At 35.4% G+C, this 23,600-nt stretch overlaps 1 protein-coding gene across 1 annotated transcript in view; it reads right to left on the reverse strand.

Annotated features, from left to right (window-relative positions):
- Positions 1 to 23,600, reverse strand: part of SPATA16 (spermatogenesis associated 16) — a 262,641-nt gene that overhangs the window by 228,379 nt on the left and 10,662 nt on the right. The window contains exon 2 of the mRNA XM_058295332.2: positions 7,901 to 8,529. Coding sequence (XP_058151315.1) covers positions 7,901 to 8,512 — 612 coding nt within the window. The 5' untranslated portion in view covers positions 8,513 to 8,529. The remainder of the gene's footprint in view (positions 1 to 7,900; positions 8,530 to 23,600) is intronic.

Raw genomic sequence — 23,600 nt, forward strand, 5'->3', positions numbered from 1 at the left:
ATACACCTGAAAAGAACCATGCCTAGCCATATAGTAGTCAGACTGTTGAATGCCAAGACAGGGAAAGAGTTCTGAAATCTGCAAGAGAAAAGCAATGTGTTAAGTACTTAAGGGAATCCCTGTAATATTAAATGCTGATTTCTCATTGGAAGCTATTAGAAAGCAGTTGGGGTAAAATATTAAAGTCCTGAAAGAAAACAATTGCCAGTACAACATACCAAAACTTATGGACTGCAGTGAAAGCAGTGCTGAGAGAGAAATTTATAGCTCTAAATGCTTACGTTAAAAAAGAAGAAAGACTCCAAATCAGAGATATAATCTCAAAATTGGAAGAACTAGGAAAAAAAAAGAGCAAACTAAATTCAAAGCAAGCAGAAGGAAGGAAATACTGAAGATTAGAGTGGAGATAAATGAAAAGGAAAACAACAACAACAACAAAACAGAGATTCAATGAAACAAAAATCTGGCTTTTTTTAAAACTCAATAAAACCAACAAACCTTTAGCCAGACTGCCCAAAAATAAAGAGGATACAAATAGCAAAAATCAGAAAGGAAAATGGCGACATTACTACGAACCCCACTGAAATTAAAAAAAGACTGTAAGTGGATAATATGAACAACTGTAAGCCAATAAATTAGATAACATAGATGAAATGGACAAATTCTTAGAAACACACAAACTACCTATATTGACTCAAGAAAAAAATAGATCTCAACAAACCAATTTTAGTAAAGAGACTGAATCAATAACCAAAAACATGACAACAAATAAAAGCCCAGGAACAAATGACTTCACAGGTGAATTCTACCAAATATTCCTAGAATAATTAACTCATTTCTGCACAAACTCTTCCAAAAATTGAAAAAGGGGGAACCCTTCCTTAATCATTGCACAAGGTCAATATCACCATCATAACAAAGCCATATAAAGACACCATAAGAAAAGAAAATTACAGACCAATATTTCTTATGACTATGGTGCAAAAATCCTCAACAAAATTATAGCAAACTGAATCCAACAGTATATTAAAAGAATTACATACCATGATCAAGTGGGATTTATCCTAGGTATGCAAGGGTGATTAAACATAAGAAAATCAAGTAATGGAATATACCACATTAATGGAATGAAGGGGGAAACATATGATTATCTCAATTGATGCAGAAAAAGCATTTGACAAAATACAGCACACTTTCTTGATAAAAATACATAGAAATCAGGGAATAGAAGAAAACATCCTCAATGTGATAAAGGGCATAAATGAAAAGCCCACAGGAAACATCCTATTTAATTGTGAAAGACTGAAAGCTTTCCCTCTAAGATCAGGAACAAGACAAGGATGCCCGCTGTCACCATTGTTATTCAACATTGTGCTAGAAGTTCTTGCTTGAGCAATTTGGCAAGAAAAAGAAATAAAATGCGTCCAAACTGGAAAGAAAGAATTAAAACCTTCCCTATTTGCAGATGATATGATATTATACATAAAAATTCCTGAAAAATCCATAACAAGGCTTCTAGAGCTAATAAATGAATTCAGAAAAGTGGTGGAGCACAAGATCAACACCTCAAAATCAGTAGTGTTTCCAAACATAAGCAAGGATCAATCAGAACAAGAAATCAAGAAAAACATTCTATTCACAATTCACAATAACAGCTAAAAGAATTAAAAATCTAGGAATAAATCTAAGCAAGAATGTAAAGTACTTGTTCACAAAAAACTATAAATCATTGCTAAAATAAATTAAACAAGACATGGAGGATATTACATTTTAATGGATTGGATGACTAAACATCATAAAAGATGTTAATACTACCCAAATCATTTTATAGATTCATGCAGTTCCAATCAAAATCCTAACATTCTTCTTTGCGGAAATGGAAAAGCCAATCATCAAATTTATGCAGAAGCATTAGGGGCCCCAAATAGCTAAAGGTAACTTGACAAAGAAGAATGGAATTGGAGGCTTCACAGTTCCTCTTCTTCAAACTTATTACAAAGCCACAGTAATCAAAGTAGCATAGTACTGGCACAAGGACAGATAAAGAGATCAATGGAACAGAATTAGAAGTAAGAAACCAGTCCTCACATTCACGGCCATATGATTTTTGACAAAGTGCAAAGACCACTCAACTGGAAAAGAATAGTCTCTTTAACAAATGTTGGGAAAACTGGATCTCCATTTGCAAAAAGAAAACAAAAAACGTGGAACCCAACCTCACACCATCTACAAATAGCAACACAAAATGGATTAAATACCAAAATAAAAGTTTACTATCAAAACTCCTAAAAGAAAACATAAGGAAGCATCTTCAGGACCTTGTGTTAGGCAATGATAAATGGATAAATCAACTGATAAATGGATAAATAAAATGTGATTTATATATACACACAATTACATATTATTCATCTGAGAAAAGAATGAAGTTCTGATACATGAGACAACATGGATCTACCCTGAAGACACTGTGTTGAATGAAATAAGCCAGACTCGAAAGGACAAATATTGTATGAGCTCACTGATTTGAAACAGTTAGGATAAGCAAACTCAGAATCTAGAGGTGGAGATAGGGAAAGGGAAGTTAAGGCTTAAAGTGTACCTATTTAGAATAATGGAAATGTTTTGGTAATGGATGGGGGTAATAGTAGCACAACACTGTGAACACAACTAACAGCACTGACTGAAATATATGCCTGAATATGATTAAAAGGGGAAATGTTAAATTGCATATATGGTAACAGAATAAAAAATATTTATAAAAATCCAGGGAACTACACTACAAAAACAGAAACAGTAAAACGATGGACTTTAATTAATAGTACAATTACAAAAATGTGCTATCGTCAATTTTAACAAATGTTCCACACCAATGCAAGGTGATGTTTGTGGGTGGTGTATGGGATCCTGTATTTTATGCATAATTGTTCTGGGAACCCACAACTTCTCTAATAAAGAAAAAGAAAACAAAACAAAACAAAAAACCTCAGTAAGTAGGAATCAATCAACCACATGAGAAGTGGGCAGATGATTTAATGTACATTTCCTCCAAAAGACATATAGATGGCAAATAATCATGAATAGAAACTCACTGTCATTAGTCATGAGGAAAATGCATTCAAAATTGAAAACCACAGTGGGTTTTACTGCGCACCTATAAAAATGACTAAAATTTGAAAGAGCCACCAGACCAAGTATGTGCAAGGATGTGGAGCACTGTAACTCTCACGCACTCCTGGTAAGAATGTGAAACTGTACAACAATTTTTAAAACCATTTGGCAGTGCTTTAAAAAGTTGAACATACACTGCATATGATACCGTTTTCCCTAAGACTCCTGAGGGGATATATGTAGTGTATATGTATATAAATATATATAATATATATATATGTACATACATATGTGCACACACATACATATATATAACTTTCTAAATTGAAAAATAATCTATCATGATAGAAATCAGATCAGTGTTTGCTTGGTGAGCAACATACAGGGATCGGGGGGCAGACCAAAGGCTAAGAAGAAACTTTTGGGGTGATGGATATGTCCACTATACTAGGGGGATGGTTTCCTGGTGTACACATGTCAAAATTTATCAAATTGGATGGATTATTGCATGCCAATAAAAATATATTTTTTTTAATTATGAGAGAGAGAGAGAAACAATTGCCAACCAAGAATTTTATATCCTGTAAGACTGTCTTTAAATAATGTAGGAGAGATTAAGTCATTCCCCATATGCCCTACATGCAATGCTAAGGGAGTTTTTCAGAATGAAAGGAAAGGGTACTAGATAGTACCTCCAAGTGACAAAAAGATATAAAGAGCTCCATTGAGGGTAAACATATGGGTAGTTATAAATGCCAGTGTTATTGTATTGTATGCTTTGGTATATAGCTACACTTTTTACTTCTTACAGTTTCTAAAATACAAATGAAAAAAAATAATAAATCTGTGGTTTGGAAATACTATGTATAAAGATATAAATTTGTAGCAAATACAGCAAAAAAGTGGGAGGGGGGACACAGGGAATAGGAATAGAGTTTGTGTATGCTACTGATGTTAAACTGGTATCAAATCAAATGTGACCGTTATAGATGTAGGACATTAAATTTAAGCCCCTTGGTAATCACAAAGAAAATATATACAGAAGGAAATGATATGGATTCAAAATGGTACACTCTGAAAACTCAAATAAATATGAAAGCAGACATTATTGGAAGAATTGAGGTTAAAAAAAAGAAAAAAAGGATAAGACTTACAAAGACCAAATAGGAAAAAGACAGAAGAAAGTCCTCCATTATCAACAGTTACTTTAATCTCTCCAGTCAAGAGGCAGAGGTAGGTAGAATGGCTAAAAAAGAATGGCCCCATTTTATACTCTCTATAAGCAACTCACATTAAATTCAGAAGCTCAAGTAGGTTGAAAGTGAAAAGGTGGGAAGAAATATGCAAATAGTAGCCAAAAGAGAGATGGAGTAGCTATTCTAATATTGGAATTAAAAAGGGGGCATTACTACTATCAGCTCAGAAATAAAAAGAACCATAAGAGTATTACAGCAACAACTGTATGCTAACAAATTAGATAACATATATGAAACAGACAAATTCTTGGAAACACACACACTACTTACACAGACTCAAAAGAAATAGATGATCCCAACAGACCAATAACAAGTAAAGAGTTTGAATTAATAATCAAAAACTTCACAACAATAACATAAAAGGCCAGAACCAGTCTGTTTCACAATTTTACCAAATATTCCAAGAGGAATTAACACCAATCCTGCTGAAACTTGTCCACAAATTGAAGAGTAGGAAATACTTTCTAACTAATTCTATGATGCCAACATATCCTAATACCAGACAAAGATACCACAAAGAAAGAAAAGTACAGAGCAATATCCCTTATGAATATAGATATAAAAATCCTCCATAAAATAGTAGCATACCAACCCCAACATACATTAAAAAAGAAAAACTATGATCAAGTGTGATTTATTCTAAGTATGCAAGCGTAAGAAACTTTAGAACAAAGGAAGAAAAGACACGTGATTATCTCAATTAATGCAGAAAAGACATTTGAAAAAATCCAGACATTGAAAAAAACCCATCTTGATAAAAAAACACTCAGAAGTCTAGGAAAAAGAATGGAACACCCTTAACATGATAAAGAGCAAATAGAAAAGTCCCCAGCTAACATCACACTGCATGGTGAAACACTTTCCCTCTAAGATTAGGAACAAGACAAGGATGCCCATTATCACCACTATTATGTAACATTGTTTTGAAAATTCTAGCCAGGACACCTAGGCAAGGAAAAGAAATAAAATGCATCCAAACTAGAAAGTAAAAAGTAAAACTTTCCCTATTTACAGATATCATCATCCTGTATGTAGAAAATCATGAAAAATCCACAATGAGGTTCTTAGAGCTAATAAACGAATTCAGCAGTGTCCATGTACAAGATCAACATGCTAAAATCAGTAGTTGTTCTATATACTAGCATTGAACAATGAGAAGAGGAAATCAAGAAAAAATTCTATTTAAAATAGCAACTAAAGGAAGCAAATATTGAGGAGTAAATTTAGCCAAGGATGTAAAGGACTTGTACTTGGAAAACTATAAAATGTAACTAAAAGATATCAGGAAGATCTAAATAAATGGAAGGACATTCTGTATTCATGGATTGGAAGGCTAAATATTGTTAAGATGTCAATTTACACATTCAGTGCAATTCTAATAAAAATCCAAACATCCTTCTTTGCAGAAATGGGAAAGCCAATCATCAAATTTCAGTGGAACAGCAAGGGGCCTTGCCTTGGCAAAACCATATTGGAAAAGAAGAATAAAGTTGGAGGATTAACACTTCCAATTTCAAAACTTATTACAAAGCTACAATAACCAAAACTGCATGGCACTGTCTCAAGTACAGACATATAGACCAATGGAATTGAATTGAGACTTCAGAAATAAACTCTTCTGTGGTCAGTCCTTACTAACTTTTAATAAGGATGCCATATCTACTCAATTGGGAAGGAATGGTTTTTTCAACAAATGGTGCTGGAAAAACTGGATGCCCAAACGCATAGGAAAGATCATAGCTAGATCCCTACCTCACACCATCTACAATATTACACTGAAATTGAGTGAAAGACCTAAGGATCAAAACTATAAAACTGCTAGAAGAAAACAAAGGGAAGCATCTTCAGGACCTTGTGTTAGGCCATGGTTTCTTAGACTTTACACCAAAAGCAGGATAAAGAAATGGGAGTTCATCAAATTTTAAAACTTTTCTTTTCATCAAAGGAGTAATCAAGAAAGTAATAAAAGCAATCCACAGAATGGGAGAACATGTTTGGAAACCTTATATCTGATAAAGGTTTAATATCCAGAATATTAAAGAACTCCTACCCCTGAACAACAAAAAGACAAACAATACAATTAAAAATGGACAAAATACTTGACTAGACCTTTCTCCAGTGAAGCATATAAACAAGGTGGTCAATCTCATTAGCCATTAGGGAAATGCAAATCAAAACTACAAGGAGATACCATTTTATACCTACTAGAATGGCTACTATTAAAATGGAAAATGACAAGTGAGAGACAGGATGTGGAGATTAAGGAACACCCATTTGTTATTGGTGGGAATGTAGAATGGTGTAGCCACGGTGGAAAACAATTTGCAGGTTCCTCCGAATGTTAAATGTAGGATTACCATATGACCAGCAATCCCACTTCTAAGTATAGACCTCAGAAAATTTAAAGCAGGGATTTGAATAGATACTTGCACACCAATGTTCCTAGCAGCATCATTCATAATAGCCAACATCATCAACAGATAAATGGGTAAACAAAATGTGGTAAAAATATATTCAATGGAATATTGTTCAGCCATAAAATGGATAGAGTCCCAATACATGCAACATGGATGAACCTTGAAGACATCATGTTGAGTGAAGTATGCCAGACACAAAAGTACAAATATTGTGTGATCTCACTGTTATGAAATAATTAGAATAAGGAAACTATTATAGAGTCAGAAACTACAATAGAGAGTACCAGAGGCCAGGTGTGGGTAGGGAATGGGTTGTTAATGCTTAAATGGTACAGAATTTTTATTTGGTGTGATGGAAAAGTTTTAGTAATGGATGGTAGTTATGGTGGCACAACATTGTAAATATAACTAACACCACTGAATTATATATTTGAAATGTGGGCGAAAAGGGAAATTTTAGTTGTATATTTGTTTCTAGAATAAAAATTAAAAGAAAAACAACAATATAGGACTGTACAACACAATGAACCGTAATCTAAATTATGGACTAGAGTTACTAGTATAATTATAATAATGTTTTTTCATTAATTTTAACAAAGATACTACATTAATACAAAGTCTTAATAGGTAAAACTATTTTTGTGGCAGGGTATATGGGAAATATATTTTCTGCATGATTTTTCTGTACACCTTCCACTTCTCTAATAAAAAAATTAAAAAACAGACCACTCCTTATACTTATTAAATGCCTATTTCTAAAGGATGGATTTTCTACCCACCACCATTGTACTACTTCATGGCTTTTGTAGGTGTATATCTAAATTACAAATCACCCGTGTTTTTAAAAAATCCTCCCATTCACTACAGTTTGTTAACAGAGGAAAAACATGAGGAATGTCTTGGGGTTGGTTTTATATGCCAAGTGCACAGAGGCATATTAATTTGCAGGTATATTGTATTTGCTTTATGTACACTAGAGACTTTATAATCCTGATACCTTTAAACACTTTCACCTGATGATCACTCTTTGTTATGGTGTGATCAGAAACACTCAATGTAATTGCAACTTTCCATTTCACAGCTTCCTGTCACTGGTCTATATTTTCTTTAACCCCATACCTCAAGTGCTGTTCTGAACTGTCCTGCCGCCACAGCATATTTCTTTTGTCTATAGCAAGAGCTGGCATCTTTTAAGGCTACCTGAAGCCATTTGTCAATCTGAGGCAGAATGCTGAAATTAGGTATGCTCAAAGGGTCTAGTATTTCAGCAGCTCGGCATGTTGGCCGAATCCCAGTGAACATGAAGGTCTCTACAAACTCATAGCTTACGTCCTCTTCATCAATGTAGACCAGCTTCATTTCCACATCCATTATGTTCTTTAAAGGGATGTGAGGCAGAGGCATGGTGATTAACTGATTGTCAATTTCTATTAGCTTTGCTTCTTTCTTTCCAGTTGGCTTTTCTTCACCTTCTGACTTTCTCTTAAAGGCCACTTTCTCTAGATCATTGCTTTGTTTTTCTTTGATGCTCTTTGCCATTTTTATTCTTTCAACTGTGATTTCTACCAGTTTCCCTCCACAGGATTTCTTAATCTCTTGTGGCATTTCTAGGATCTTAGGTGGGTTTGATACGGTGGGCATTTTCTTACTTGTGTTTAGTTTTGGAACAAGCTGATCATGCAAGTCCTTGTTCACTCTATTCTCCAAACTCCTACTGCTTCCTGAATCCATTGATTCCAGCAAATCTCCTGTGGGGATGAGAGGAGGGAAAATAATTAAAACAATATTTCGAATATCCAGACATCTAGACTACAGTTAAACTCATTTAAAACACCATTTTATTCATATAGGTATTTATCTCCTTGGAAATAAAACTATATTCACATCATCTGCTGACTACTCTTTTACTAGGTTAGTATATATTTCAATCTTGACACTCACCAAAAGCAGAATTTGTTGAAAATGAATTTAGACAATGTCTTAAAACATGATCACCCAGAGCTGAACAACATTGAATGAGCAATTTTATGGGGTGCCCAAACTCACTGAATGGGAAAATTTTATAAATAGCCACTGAGGACAAAAATGGCCAAAAAAAAAAAAACCAAAAAACCCACATACAAAAAAACCCTATAGATATTAATTTCCTTAGAAAGGCAGGTTGTCTAGAACTCATTATAAAATACACTGCTAACCTGCATAAATAACTTGGGAGTGTAAAGAAACCACAGCTGTTTCCTCTGAAAATCAGCCAGAAATGTGAGCACAATATTTCCTCAATTTGTTTATTCTATTAGTAATGAAAATACCGAGTTTAAACAGCCTGAAAGACAACTCTTATTCATAAGGAGCTTTAAAGTACAAGAACATGGCCTTCAACCTCACGTTAATGTTCAGCCACGTATTCATCTTGAGTCTCTGTTTTTAATATTTTTGTGGCAAAAGTATTAATCCTGTATATTCTACAAAGTTGCAACATTTTCCTAAATTACTAATATTAAAAAAATATAATGACTAAATCTTTTGATTCAAAGGTGTCTACATACTTTCTCTGCTTCTAGATTCGTTTCATGAAATAATGCCCTAATATCTAAGTAATAATTATGTATTATGGTTGGTTCCTAGTTTTCAAGATTCTTTTACCTATCATATTCTGTTCTGGAAGCAACTCTGTGGAATATGTAGGAATAAGGACCACATTTTGCAAAGAAACTAAGGGCTAGAGAGGTTCAGGTGTTTATCCAAGGTCAGGCTATTGGTCATTAGCAGAAACTGATTTGCTATTTCCTTCCTGGGACTGCTACTTGCTAACTGTTAGCCTGGAGTACCTCTTCTATAGCACGCCCATTTTCTAGGACAGCTAATAACAGACAACATCAGAGCACAAGGAGATCAGAAAATGGCATCAAAAGGAGACCAAGTGTGATAATAAGAATACAGGCAGGGACAGTTCTCCTTGCACGGAGGGCACTCCTTGCATGGGGGCCTCTCCAGCATGGGGCAGCACTCCTATGCGTGACCTGTGAGGGCACTCCTTGTGCGTGGCAGCACTCCATGTGGGATAGCTCACCACATGGGTGAGGAGGCCCTGGGTGTTGAACCCTGATCTCCTATATGGTAGGCAGAAGCTCTATCCCTTGAGCCATATATGTTTGGCCACCCACACGGAGAGCTGATGCAGCCAAATGACGCAACAAAAAGAGACACAGAGAAGAGACAATATGAGATGCAATGAACTAGGGAGCTGAGGTAACACAGGAGAATGATCATCTCTCTCCCACTCTGGAAGGTCCAGGATGGGTTCCTGGAGACACCTAATGAGAACACAACAGACACAGAAGAATGCACAGCAAATAGACACAGAGAGCAGACAACTGGGTGGGGGGTGCGGGCAAAATTAAAAGAGAATACAGGGAAATAAAAGCTAACATACTTTCTTTTTTTCAGCTATAACAAGGGCAGTTTACAATCGTTAACATTGTTGATTTCTTTTGTTTGAAAGGTAGCAGTTTGCATATAGAAGACCATCTAAATACCTGAATTTTGAGCCACTGGAACTTTGAGAGTAAAGGAAGAAATGAAACTATACATATACTGTAACTTGAGGCACTTTCCCCTCACTATCATTGCACATGTATATAATCAGAAAAGGTTTTAAGATCACGTGGATGTAGGAATGAATCTACTTTGACTGTCCATATTATCTCATAAGGAAAACAGAATTCCAATAATTCTAATGATAAGTAACTTGGATGTTAATTTGCAAAAGAGATTTTTACTGATATATTAGAGTTACATTTCTATGGGGGAAACACATAATAGGTTAGAATTTTCTCCAGTTCTGTGTTACACTCAACATTGAAAGCGATCAGCATTGCTGCAAATCACAGTCCCTAACAAATCAGCTCTGGGTAAGGTCCAGTTTTCTTTTCTCTCTTGAAATCATCACTTGGACCACTAATGAGTCTACTGAGTGGGGAGGGGAAAATTGTTTTAGCCATCACTCTATCTTGTGTTTGCTCCTGTGCCGCACATGATTTGGGCTGTGTGTGATAACAATAAGTTTTATTTCAGTAGCAGGAATGCTGAAATGGAAATAATATAACCTCAAAATCCTGCATATGTATTATATGGCTTATAAATATCATTTGAATAAAGTTCATATATCACAGGGTGACTAAGATCCCTTCTTCTGCCTATTTCTTCAAACTGCCCCCATCCACCAATTCCAGCTGTCCTCTACCCCACACCTTTCTCTCTCTGCCGGAAGGAAGGTTTAATTGTTTTTAAGGAACAGACTTCTGAGTACTTCTTCCTATGTTCCCAAGCCTCTCTACAGAAGTCATAATTTTGGTTTTCAGTGAAGTTTCATACAAAAAATAATGACAGAAGAAAAAAAGTATAGATGGTGAATACAGAGCACTCTGAAGGAATAAATACATAAGCAAATGCTTACTTTTCAAACCTCTGGAAGACAACCCAAATTTATGCAAAAAATAATAATTCATGCCAAAAAATTCAGAATAAATATCAGAATGACTAAAAGTGGCCTAATCATAGGGTGAAAAAGCATGGCCAAACTCAATGTTTTTCAGTGTTGGTTGCAAATCTGGTGATTTTAATTTCCAAATTAGAGCCTTTTTAAAAAATATACAAAAGTAGCTGCAAGTGTATGGGAGATATGGAATGGTTCACATATAGCTTTATTTTTTTCAAAAATTATAAAACCCCGTTAAAATAATCACTATCATAACCTGGAATTTCCAAGTAGCCTAAAGTGGGTTTACAGCCCTATTCAGCACTCCTTTGTAAACCACCCTGAAGTCAAGCTGAAGTTCTTGCTACTTCTCTAAGATGCTCATTTCTAGTCCTCTAATATGCCCCATCTCCCTGTTCTCACATATCATTCTGCCAGACCAAACATAACCGGAATTTACCTTTCTCTTCCTCCTCAGAATACCAACAACCTTTATAGCACTTATTTTCTACACCACAGTTATACGTGAATGGCTTATTTCTTCTAATAAGCTCCTTGAAAACAGAAATATGCTTTATTTATCTTGACATTAATTAAGTGCTCTGCATAGGGTAGGCATTCAATAGATGTCAATCAGTATGGATGCTGTGAATTAAAGGTTAATTTAGACTATTTAAGAAAAAGAGAACTATAGATTTTTCTAAAGATAAGGCCTGTAACTTGGAAAAAAGTTCATTCTGAGGTCATTTGCTAGATTTTTTTTTTCTTTAAATTTGGGTTCTGGGTAAAGTACATTTTCTTCTTTGATAGTTCAGATGAATCATGTACCAAATAAATTTAAATTATCAACCTCTTCATTTTTTGGGGGGGGAGTCAAGTTGATTAACATGACATTAGTCAGTGTTTCCTGAGGCACTGAGCTATACTTTAAACATTACTTCAGCAAAAATACTTTCAGAGAAAACTATTAGACAATCATTTTATGTGTCAAAGAAGTATTTGCTAACATTCTATAAAAATGCCCATTCTTTAATTTAGAAGTCAGCACCGTAAAATTGATTTCCTCATTGAGACATGCCTTAAAAAAGATCTCTAGTAAATATTGATATAAAACATTAAAATAGTCTTCTAGGTTTTATAATAAATACAGGTACAAGAAACAAAAATAAGTTAATGTTCAGTCATTTCCAGAGAGTAACCATTTTAAATTTATTCAGTGAAACTTCAACTTTTTTCTTTTTCTCTTTCAGATCATCAACACTCAGCTGTACATGGGATTTTCTGTTGTTGCGTAGATACAATCAGTGGCTTACATGGAGATTAGTACCACAAATTATTCTAAAGATTTTTTATTGAAATAGGCAGCTCAAATGTGAACATTCAGAAAAAGAGAATCCTTAAAAGTGAACTCTCTCAAACATTCAACATCACAGTTGCTATGGTTTTCTTTCCTTAAAAAGAGAGAAAAGGATATAATTTTAACTTACTGTTAAATTTTAAGTAACCATGAAAGACATTATGAGGAATAACACTTCGCTTATTAGTCCACCAGTATACCTTGATATTTTCAGAAACACACTACTTCAATCCAATAATCAATTACTAAGTACCTACTAAGAGCAAGGTATTGTGATAGATAATACAAAGGAAACAGATGAGCAAGGCAGGGTTGGCATCAGAGTTCATAGAGGTAGGTGGGGATGGGGATGATGGAGTCAATAAGAGATACATAATTTTATGCAGAGGAGACATTCTCTTTCTAGACTCTGAACTGATGCAGAGGTGGAAGTGCATCACAATCATTTTTCCCTACTAATATTCCTTCAGAGGGAAATGTACAATGTACATTTGTTGTTCGAATGTGTGTGTTGCTATAGCGAGTAATAATGGTAGCAAAAATGAATGTGCTACTGTGGCAATGTGGAGACTGACACAGTTTCATGAGATTTGGGAAGATTTTTTCAGAAGAGTTGGAATTACAGGTGTCCCTATACAAGCAATTTCTCCTCTCTTTCATCCAAGTACTGATAAGGAATGACTCAACATTATCAGAAGGGAGAAGTAAATTTGGCTTACAATGCTTGCTAAGAAATAGAATCTAAAACATACTGTACTACATAACATAAATAATAACAATTAGGTACTTCTAGTTTAAAAGTTATCTCACTTGAGTAAATGATTTGTTTCTCACAACTTTTTGCATAAATACTATTAGTACATTTTATTATTGGGGAAACCAAGAGGTTAAACAATTTGAAAAAGACCATCGAGTTTACCAAACCTAAGACTTAAAACCAGGACATCTGATTTCAAATTTCATGCCTTTCTGACCATAGGATGATAAACTCCTCCCCAACCCACCCTCAGTTGATTAGGATTTATACTTTCCTTGCTTTAAAAAATGATGTGTCATTTAGGGAAGCAGATGTGGCTCAAGCAGTTGCGCACTTGCCTACTACATGGGAGGTCCCAGGTACCTCCTTAAAAAAAAAAGACGACACAAACAGAGAACTAACAGTGAGTGCAAACAATGGGGGGGGGGAGGGATTAAAAAATGATAACTAGATATTTAACTTTACTGCTATTTTACTGGCGGGACACCTTTTAAAATCATTATAAGATGAATTGGCAATTTGTGGTTAACTTGAGTATATTAACCATATTTGTTGAGAAAGCACTAGATTTTAAGTATTTTTATTATCTTTATTTTTTTGTTTTTATTATTTTTTAATTTATTGAAATATATCACTCATACAGAAACATATGTAAACAATAAGTGTATAATAGTTGTGAACTTACAAAATAAACATATATAACATTAAACAAACATATATAACATCTCACCCTACCACCAATAATTGATTAGTAGTAAGATTTTGACAATATTCTTTCATAATTTGTAACAAACATTTCATGACAATGCAAGGTGTTGGTGGAGGGTTGATGTTTGGGACCTCTGTATGATGTTATGCATGTTTGCTTTGTAAGTTCACAACTTTTACTATACACTTAATTGTTTATGTATGTTCATATACAAATGATATAAAGATAATAATAGGATTGGTTAGGGGAAAAATACTTTGTTTAGTAGTAATATTTTGACAATGCTCTTTAATTATTAGTTTAAAAGGTTTTTATGATCTGTAGTTGCAAATGTAATTATGGTCCTGTTATATTCTAACAGTTATTACATTTAGAAAAAAAAAATTATTTGGACATGACCTATCCACAGGGTTGTATTCTAGAGATATCAAACTTGAAATCACCAAACCATTTGCTGTTCATTAAGCCATCAAGTGGAAATAGTGATATCAAAACAACTATACCTCTTTGTACCTGGTGCACTCTGAACATTTGCCTCACTGCATCATAGAGCATATTAGAAGGGCAGCTTCATCACAGCAATAGTACAAGTAGCATTCGGTTCTAGATACAGAGTTGCAAGGAAAGCTCCAATTCTAGGTTTTTAATTTATTAACTGTATGTACTAGGAGAAATTATCCAACCTCTAAGCTTAATCTTCCTAATCCGAAAATTAACAATGATAGGATACATGACTCACAGTGCTTTCGTGAGAATCAAATGGAATTATTCATGCCGGGGAACTTTGTAAGGTAAGAGGGAGTATGATTATGCAAGCAGACCTCTAGACATGGCTCCTTTCTTTCAAAGGCGAAACCCTTTTGGTCTGGATCCCACCCCTCCCATCCTCTCGTTCACTTTGCTCCTGTAACTGTCACCTTTCCCATAGCACTACTTTCTCCTTTACTGTTGGCCTAATCATATTGCCGTGCACACGGATCCAGCAAACCCTTGATTTTAAGGGAAAAAAACCTCCCCTGATTCCACATCCCCTTCCTGTGCCATCCCATATTTCTTTCCCTCCACTGTAAAACATCTGAAAATAGTTCTTTACATTCTGTTTCCACTTTTCCCTCACACATTCTTTTGCCAATCCACTCTCTTCAGGCTTCAGTCCCTACCACACTACCAAGTCTGCTCTTATACAGGTCACCAGTGACTTCATGTTGTCAAATCCAGTGGTCACTCCGCAGCTCTCATCTGCCAGACATTCCTCATAGTTGACTCTCTCTCTTTAATAAGGCTCTTTTCTCACCTTCTATGTGCTCTTCTGGTTTTCCCATTATTTCACTGGTATTCTCAGTCTTCTCCGTTGGCCCTTTCTCATCTGTTTCATCCAAGAGCTTGGTGCTGGCATCCCTTTTTAATCCAACTGCATTCTCTCTCATCCAGTTCTATGACTTCAAATATCATAATTTGTATTTGATTCCCAGTTTTACAACTCTTGCCCTTCCATACTCCCAGAACGTCAAATTCTTAAACCCAACTATCCACATGACATCTCTAATTGGATTGTCTAATAGGCATACTAAAATTAACAAGTCCCAAACTTATTCTTAATTTCTGCCTCCACAACTTGCCACTCTGCCAGTTTTCCTCATCTCAGTACCTGCTACCACGTCTACTCAGCTGGACAGGACAGAACTTTAAAGTTATCCCTCTTTCCTTTTTCTACACAACCTTCTCCTTCCCTCAATCCTCCAATCCATTGTCAGGTTCTGCTGAATCTTTCTTACAAGAGTCCACCTCTTTCCATATCTATGACCTCTACCCTCCTCTAGGACTCAAGAACTCCTGCTACATTACTGCAATTGCTTCCTCATACACAGAATCCCAAGTCATCCTTTTAAATGAAAATCAGATCCCACCATGTTCTTTCTTAAAACTTTTCAATGGCTGTCTATAACACCTGGAACAGAGTATAAATCCCTATTCCTCTGACCTTGGAGAAAATTTATCACACATATTTCCCCAGTCTTCTGTGTTCCAGGAACCCTGGCTTTCATTCTGCTCTTCTAATTACCAAGTTCATTCCCACCTTACAGTCTTTGCACTAACTGGGCTAGAATGTTCCTTCCACCCTGTCTTTCACATTGTTCAGATCATGGTTTAAATGTCAGTTCCCAAAGAAGCCTACTCTGGTGAATTAAAGTAACCCTTCCAAGTCATATACTTATTTTTAATCTCACTGTACTACTTACAGTGATTTTTTAACTTATATTTCATTCCTATCTACCTTTCTCCACGAGAGTATAAGCTCTGTAAGAGAATGTACCTTGTATGCCTGGTTCATTGCTATATATTCTGACAGTTCTCAACAAAGAGTAGGTCCTCCATGAATATTTGTTGATGGAACAAATGTATGGTTGTATCTTATTTTACTGTATGTACACTTAATGAATAATTCAAAATATAATTGTACCATATTCCAAAAGCTTAGTCAGTTATAGTTGAGAGTCACCTAAATATAACTTAGACTTTTACAAATTGGCTTCTTGAAAGCTTCCCTAGGGAAACGGACTTTGGCCCAGTGGTTAGGGCGTCTGTCTACCACATGGGAGGCCTGCGGTTCAAGCCCTGGGCCTCCTTGACCCGTGTGGAGCTGGCCCATGCGCAGTGCTGATGCGCGCAAGGAGTGCCGTGCCCCACAGGGTGTCCCCCGCGTAGGGGAGCCCCACGCGCAAGGAGTGCACCCATAAGGAGAGCCGCCCAGCGTGAAGGAGGGAGCAGCCTGCCCAGGAATGGCGCCGCCCACACTTCCCTTGCCGCTGACGACAACAGAAGCTGACAAAGAAACAAGACGCAGCAAAAAGACACAGAAAACAGACAACCGGGGGAGGGGAGGGGAATTAAATAAATAAAAATAAATCTTAAAAAAAAAAAAAAAAGAAAGCTTCTCTAGGCAATGTGGTATTCTGATTCTTTTTTTTTTTTCTATTTTTCTATTGTTTGCTACTCTAAGTCAACAATATTTATGATGCACCTATGTCAGTCTCTTTTATTTTAGTCTATGTTAGGGAGAAAATAATTTCTCTGATTCTTTGTTGATATAAAGTGTGGTTCATTCAGAATCAAAAGTTATCAGAAAAATCATACTGTTTGGGAAAGTGATAATGGTATAACTCGCTATTCTTACAAGTGTGTTCCATGAAGATGTAACTGGACTTCTCTAAAATCCTTTATCTAACTTGGTTGTAAAAACAGTAACTCATTTGCTTCATGGCAGGAATATGAGGGTAAGGGAAGTAATGTTTCAGTGTACTTCAGAGACCTCTGGCAACATTTCCTCTTGAAACATAAATGCAATCACCCTGCCAAATTCACGAGCATTCTGAGAGAAAGTTTGGATCTTGTTTTGTTTCTTTGCAAACACTGCTCTGCCCTTACATAAAAGTGATCCAAGTTTTTATTTACTTAAGAGGCTGAGATTGTGTGTGTGTGTATAATTTTTTTTCCCTTTAACTTTGTTCAAAGTTTTAATTCTGTTGAATTTTTTCTTAGGTCTTAGGCTTCCACAATAATACAATGATTTGTTTCCAGACTCTTACAAAATTAATTAACAGTATTCATGTAAAATTTTTTATCTTTGTCCTGTCATTTAAATTAATTGGTCTCAAACATGTTTGAAAAGTTAAATCTACCCAAGGGTGGGCAATGCAATTAAAATTTTTTAAAAAATAATTTAAAATTTACAGAAAAGTTGCAAGAATAATGTTGAGGTCCCAATTACCATTCCCCAGATTCACAATTCTAAAAAATTTTGGCCACATTTGTAATTTCCCCCTTATGTGTGTATATGTATGTATATAGACATGTATAGATGGACATACACATATAAATATATACATTTATAATATATATTTTTGAGTTATTTGAGAGTAGGCTGAATGCATCATGTCTCATTTCCTGAGTCCAAGGATATTCCTCTTATGTAACATAATGCAGTTATCAAATCCAGTGACTTTCATTGACACAATATTATTGTCTAATCCACAATCTTTATTCCAATTTTGTTAGTTGTCCCAATAATGTCATTTTAGTATTTTTTTTTCCCTCCAGTATAAGATCCAGTCCAGGATAATGTATTGCGTATATCTGTCATGTCTCCTTAGTCTCCTTTAATCTGGAACAGTTCCTCAGGCTTTCTTTTTCTTCTATGACATTGGCATTTTTGAAGTGTATGTGCCAGCTATTTTACAGAATATGTGACAATTGGGGTTTGTCTGATATTTCCTCATGATTAGATTCAGGCTAAGCATCCTCAGTCAGAATTTCATAAAATGATGTGTTTTTCTCAGGGTACTGCATTTAGAGGTACACATGTCCATTTGCCTGCCTTTGGAGTTGTCAATTTTGATTACCCAGTCAAGATCTTATCCAGTTTCTCCAATGTATACTTACAAATTTTCCCTTACAACTTATAAGCAGTCAGTGGGGAGATACTTCGAGACTATGCAATTATCCTGTTTCTCATCAAACTTTCCTCCTTAGAATTAGTATACACTAAAGATTCTTGCCTGATCCAATCTTAACTGTGATGATTGTAAAAAATGTGATTTTCCTTTCCAACTCACTGTATCATTAGAGTGCTCAGATGATGGGCTGGCTACCATTAAAATGCCTGTTAAATGGTAGGCAGCCCCTGGGCCTCCTTGACCCATGTGGAGCTGGCCCATGTGCAGTGCTCTTGCGCGCAAGGAGTGCCGTGCCACGCAGGGGTGTCCCCCGTGTAGGGGAGCCCCACTGGAGTGCACCCCATAAGGAGAGCTGCCCAGTGCGAAAGAAAGTTCAGCCTGCCCAGGAATGGCACTGCACACACAGAGGGCTGACACAATAAGATGACACTACAAAAAGAGACACAGATTCCCGTGCTGCTGACAACAGAAGCAGAGAAAGAAGAACACGCAGGAAATAGACACAGAGAACAGACAACTGGGGTGGGGGGTGGGAAGGGGAGATAAATAAATAAATAAATCTTAAAAAAAAAAACCTGTTAAAAACACGTCTAGCCTGCCTTTTTCTCCAATGAATTGTTGTTTCTTGACTTTATTTCTCTTCATTTTTAAAAAATGGTAAAACCTGTGCTTCAGAAAACACAGAGTAAAAGCATACTAAAACATCTAATTAATATCAACTGCATTGTTTTAAAACAAATATTTTATAGAAAAAATGAATTTTTAGTCCTAGAAGGGAATCACAGAGTCCATTTACTCCAATTCCTTCATTTTAGAGATAAGGCCATAATATTTTGTGGCAAAGGCAGGTCTTGAAGTCAAGTCTACAGGCTGAGGTTGAGATTTCCACCTGATTCATATTATTTTAAATTTAATTGAAAGTTAAGTCTTAAAAACCTAATTTCTCCTGTCATTAGAAGCATAAACACTTGGTATAAAGTAGTGGGATATGGGTGAATCATACAGTGGTGACTATAAAAATCTACTGTTCCTTAAGAATTTTTTATTCATTTAATCATAATTTATTAGTGACTGTTCTGTGCCATGACTTATGTCAGTGTGATGGTTTGAAGCTGCAGGTACCCCAGAAAAGTATATTCTTAAAGTTATTCCATTCTTTTGGGTGTGGACCTGTTGTAAGCAGGATCTTTTGGTAGGTAGGATGTTAAGTTGAGATGTAACTCACCTCATTCATGATGGATCTTAATTCTTTTATAAAAGAATGAAATTCAGAAAAAGAGAGAGAAGGACAAGGAAGCAAGAAGCTGAAAGCAACACAACCCAGAAGAGAAGGGAAGACCTAGCAAAAGCTGCCGTGTGCCTTGCCATGTGACAGAGGAGTCCAGGATAGCTGGCAGTCGATCTTCAGGGAGAAAGCATTGCCTGATGATGCCTTGATTTGTACATTCTTTTCAGTCTCAGAATTATAAGCTTGTAAACTAATACCCACTGTTAAATGCCAGTCCATTTTATGGTATCTGCTTTGAGCAGCTATAGCAAATGAGAAGCTTCAGGTACTACATTACCATGGTGAACTAGAAATAGCCTCTACTCTCAAGGAGTTTGGTTCACTGGCAGGCCATTTAAAAATATGCATCATAATCCCCTAAGGATTCCTAGGTTCCACGCACCAGAGATTTTGATTTAGTAGATCTGAGGTAGCATAGGAATATGCATATTTAATAAGCAGAGGAAAGTTACATGATGAAAACAAGAGAACCAAAGCATTGAAATGGTTATGGTATGCTCTACCTCCTGCCTCTCCCACTCCAACACCCCTCACACTGGAAGAGGTAGAAGTAAAAAAGTATCAAACTATAAATTAAATGTAAGAGATGTTCAACAGGTTTCAGATATTATCATGATAATTACTTTCATGATTCTTTTGAAATTCCAAATGCTATACTAAATTTTTCCAGAAAGTTTTATGGCAATGCTACTTTGCTGGTGTGCTAAGCATCTTCACAGTCTGTGTAACGCCCTATCTAATCAGGGGATTCCGACACGGGTGGTCTTCTGATCATGCTGAGTCTGTGCATCATAAGCTTTATTTTGATGAGGTAAAATTCGTATCTGGGCTGGCACTGATGAGGCAATCTGCCAGGAAGACAGAGGTGGTATTAGCTGTTGATGCTAAAGAAATGTTTTAAGGTTTATATACTTAACTGCTCAAAGAATCAAGTTTATAAGGATGAATTGTTGGTAGGCACTTATTCATCCATTTAGTCAACAAACACTTGTTGAATTCTATTGGGTGAAAATACTAGGCTAATCCTGGGGAATTAGAAACAATGAATGAAACAGGAATCATGCTTTTCAGGTGCTTGGGAGCAGGAGATACATCAATCCTATGAGGCTGCTTCCAAGCTCAGAAATTAGAGTAGCATAGAAGACAGCATGTATTTTGGACTTGGAGAGCTCTGAATTCAAATCCTAACTCACTCTCTCACTTTTGCTGAGTAACTTTTGGTAAGTTACTTAACTTTGATAGATCTCGGTTTCATCTAAAAAATGTGAAAATGAACACATTCCTCATAGGATCAGTTAAAGGATTAACAAGATAATGTGTAAACCATCTTGAACATAGTAAGTTCTCTACAAAAGATAACCATTATAATGCTAAATATAGGTATAGATACTATATCATGTATAAACTATAATGATTTTATGTATAATAATACTGTTTAATTACTATCTAGCTACCGAGCTATATCATGCCATTTTGTGTCATAAAGGGCAGAGCCAAAAGCAGGGATCACCTGATCCTTTACAAGATTTTTGGTTTGAGCTTTTACTACAGGTAAGTATATAATTATAAAATGCTTTCAAACAACTTAGATATTGCATACATTTGTTCTCCATAAAGAAAAATAAAAATTTAATTCCTTACTTGTGTAGTTTTGTGTACTATTATTTGAGGATTTCCTCTGAAACTTTTTCTAGGGTAAATAATGCTCTTTGTTTTGCAGAAATGCATTTGTCTATGGAGAAATTAACTTTGGAATTAAGATAGAGGGGATATCAAAATAGTTTTGAAATATATATTTTTTAGTTTTTTCAATTGTTTCAATTACATTTAGTGGAGATTTACAGGTTTATGGAGTTGAGAAATATCTGGAAGCTGATCATATATTAATCATCCAATAATATTTTCCTAATTGATTTCAGTTCAAAAGAAAAGTACGAAATGAAAGAATTGCTTGAAAAAAAAGTTTTGATGTGTACCCAAATTTTTAAAAGGACATTCTCTTTCTAATTGCTATTTGACAACTTGAACCTGAGAAAACATATCCTCCAAATTATTCTGTTACAAATTAGAGACTTCTGCTTATGGGAGGACCAAGAAGTTTACAGTAAATCAGAACTTCTGTAGAGAACAAATTGAAAAGCAGGATAAAATACCAAATCATTTGTTTGAATTGGGGAGGCAATGAGAAGTGGAGGGGCTATAGCTCCCTCAGTGACATTAGCTGACTTATGCATCTTGTTTACATACCCTGGAGACATTTGCCAATTCTAATCAAGGGAAGGAGGCTAGAAACTCAACTTTTCACTGAAGTAGGGGCGTTACTGAGGGGGCAGAGATATGGGGAACCTCAAATACAGAGCTGTTTTATGACTCAGAAAAATTACCAATTTCTGGGGCTTCATGGGACTGAAGTCTGAAAACCTAAGCAAAAAGGCTCAGAAAACCAACACGGAGTTTTGGCAGTTGTGTAAGACAAGGATAAGAATGGTCTGGGAGACCTACCAGACTTTGGCTGAACACTCCCGAGAACCATGGGTGAAGCAGAGGTAAGATTCTTTCTCAGGGCTGCAACTCAGCCTCAACATGGAACAGTGTCTGACTAAATTAAGATGAATAACAAGGTCATCTGCTTAGTGAAGGAAAGGGTGAACTCATTCTGGAGGAAAATACATCATCTGGATCCTTGACAATTTTCTATACAAAATATTCAACATTTAATAAAAAATAGTAAATACCAAAAAACCCCAAGCTAACAATAAAAACCCAAAAGCAAGAGTAGAAAATTAGATACAGAAACACACCCATGGATGATCAAAATATTGGGGGTTAGCTAAGGAATTAAAAATAACTCTAACTAATTTATTCAAGGTAATAGAAGGGGAGATGATAGAAATAAAGAATTTGACCAAGTCTGGAATTTATAAAAAATGATAAAATGGAAATTCCAGAACTGAATTATACAAAATTAACTCATTGGCTGGATTAAACAGTGCACTAAGCACAGTAGAAGATAGGATAAATATATCTAAGTAAGTCATTAGAAAATATCCAAATTTAAGCAAAAAAGAGAAATAATAGAAAAGCAAGAAAAAGAACTTTAGAGGCATGTAGACCACAATGCAAAGGCTTAAGAGAATTGTAATTGGAGCCCCAGAAGGAGCAGAGTGAAAATGAAGCAGAAGTATGCAAGAACTGCAGGAAAAAATGAAGAGTAACAGGAAAGTAAATATGTAAGACTACTGACTTTCAACTGACTGTACAAAACAATAATAGAAATGTCTTTAAAGGGTTTTAAATATATGTAAAAAGAATAGCAGCAATGATATAAAAGATGGAATAGGATAAATGGAGTTAAAATATTCTAATGTTTTAAAATAATTAGGAATTTGGTAAAAATATTAATTTGTGTAAGTGCAATAAATCAAGAACTCATGTTGTAATTTCTAGGTAAAAACAGAGGAATAGTGAAAAATATGACTAACTAGTACAGGAGAACATGAAAATATTTTTTAATTAATCAAAGAAAAAGGCAAGAGAGGAGAGAAAAAGGATAAAAAAAAACAGGCAGATCAAATAAAAAAAGCAACAAATAGTAATATGGTAGATACTAACATACTCAAAATATATCAGCAATTACTTTAGACTTAAAAGTAGCAAATATTTCAGCTAAGAGTCCAAGATTGTCACACTGGGGAAGTGGATTTGGCCCAATGGATAGGGTGTCCGTCTACTACATGGGAGGTCTGCGGTTCAAACCCCAGGTCTCTTTGACCCGTG

This window comes from Dasypus novemcinctus, chromosome 4 (genome assembly GCF_030445035.2).
Source record: "Dasypus novemcinctus isolate mDasNov1 chromosome 4, mDasNov1.1.hap2, whole genome shotgun sequence".
Classification (NCBI taxonomy): domain Eukaryota; kingdom Metazoa; phylum Chordata; class Mammalia; order Cingulata; family Dasypodidae; genus Dasypus; species Dasypus novemcinctus.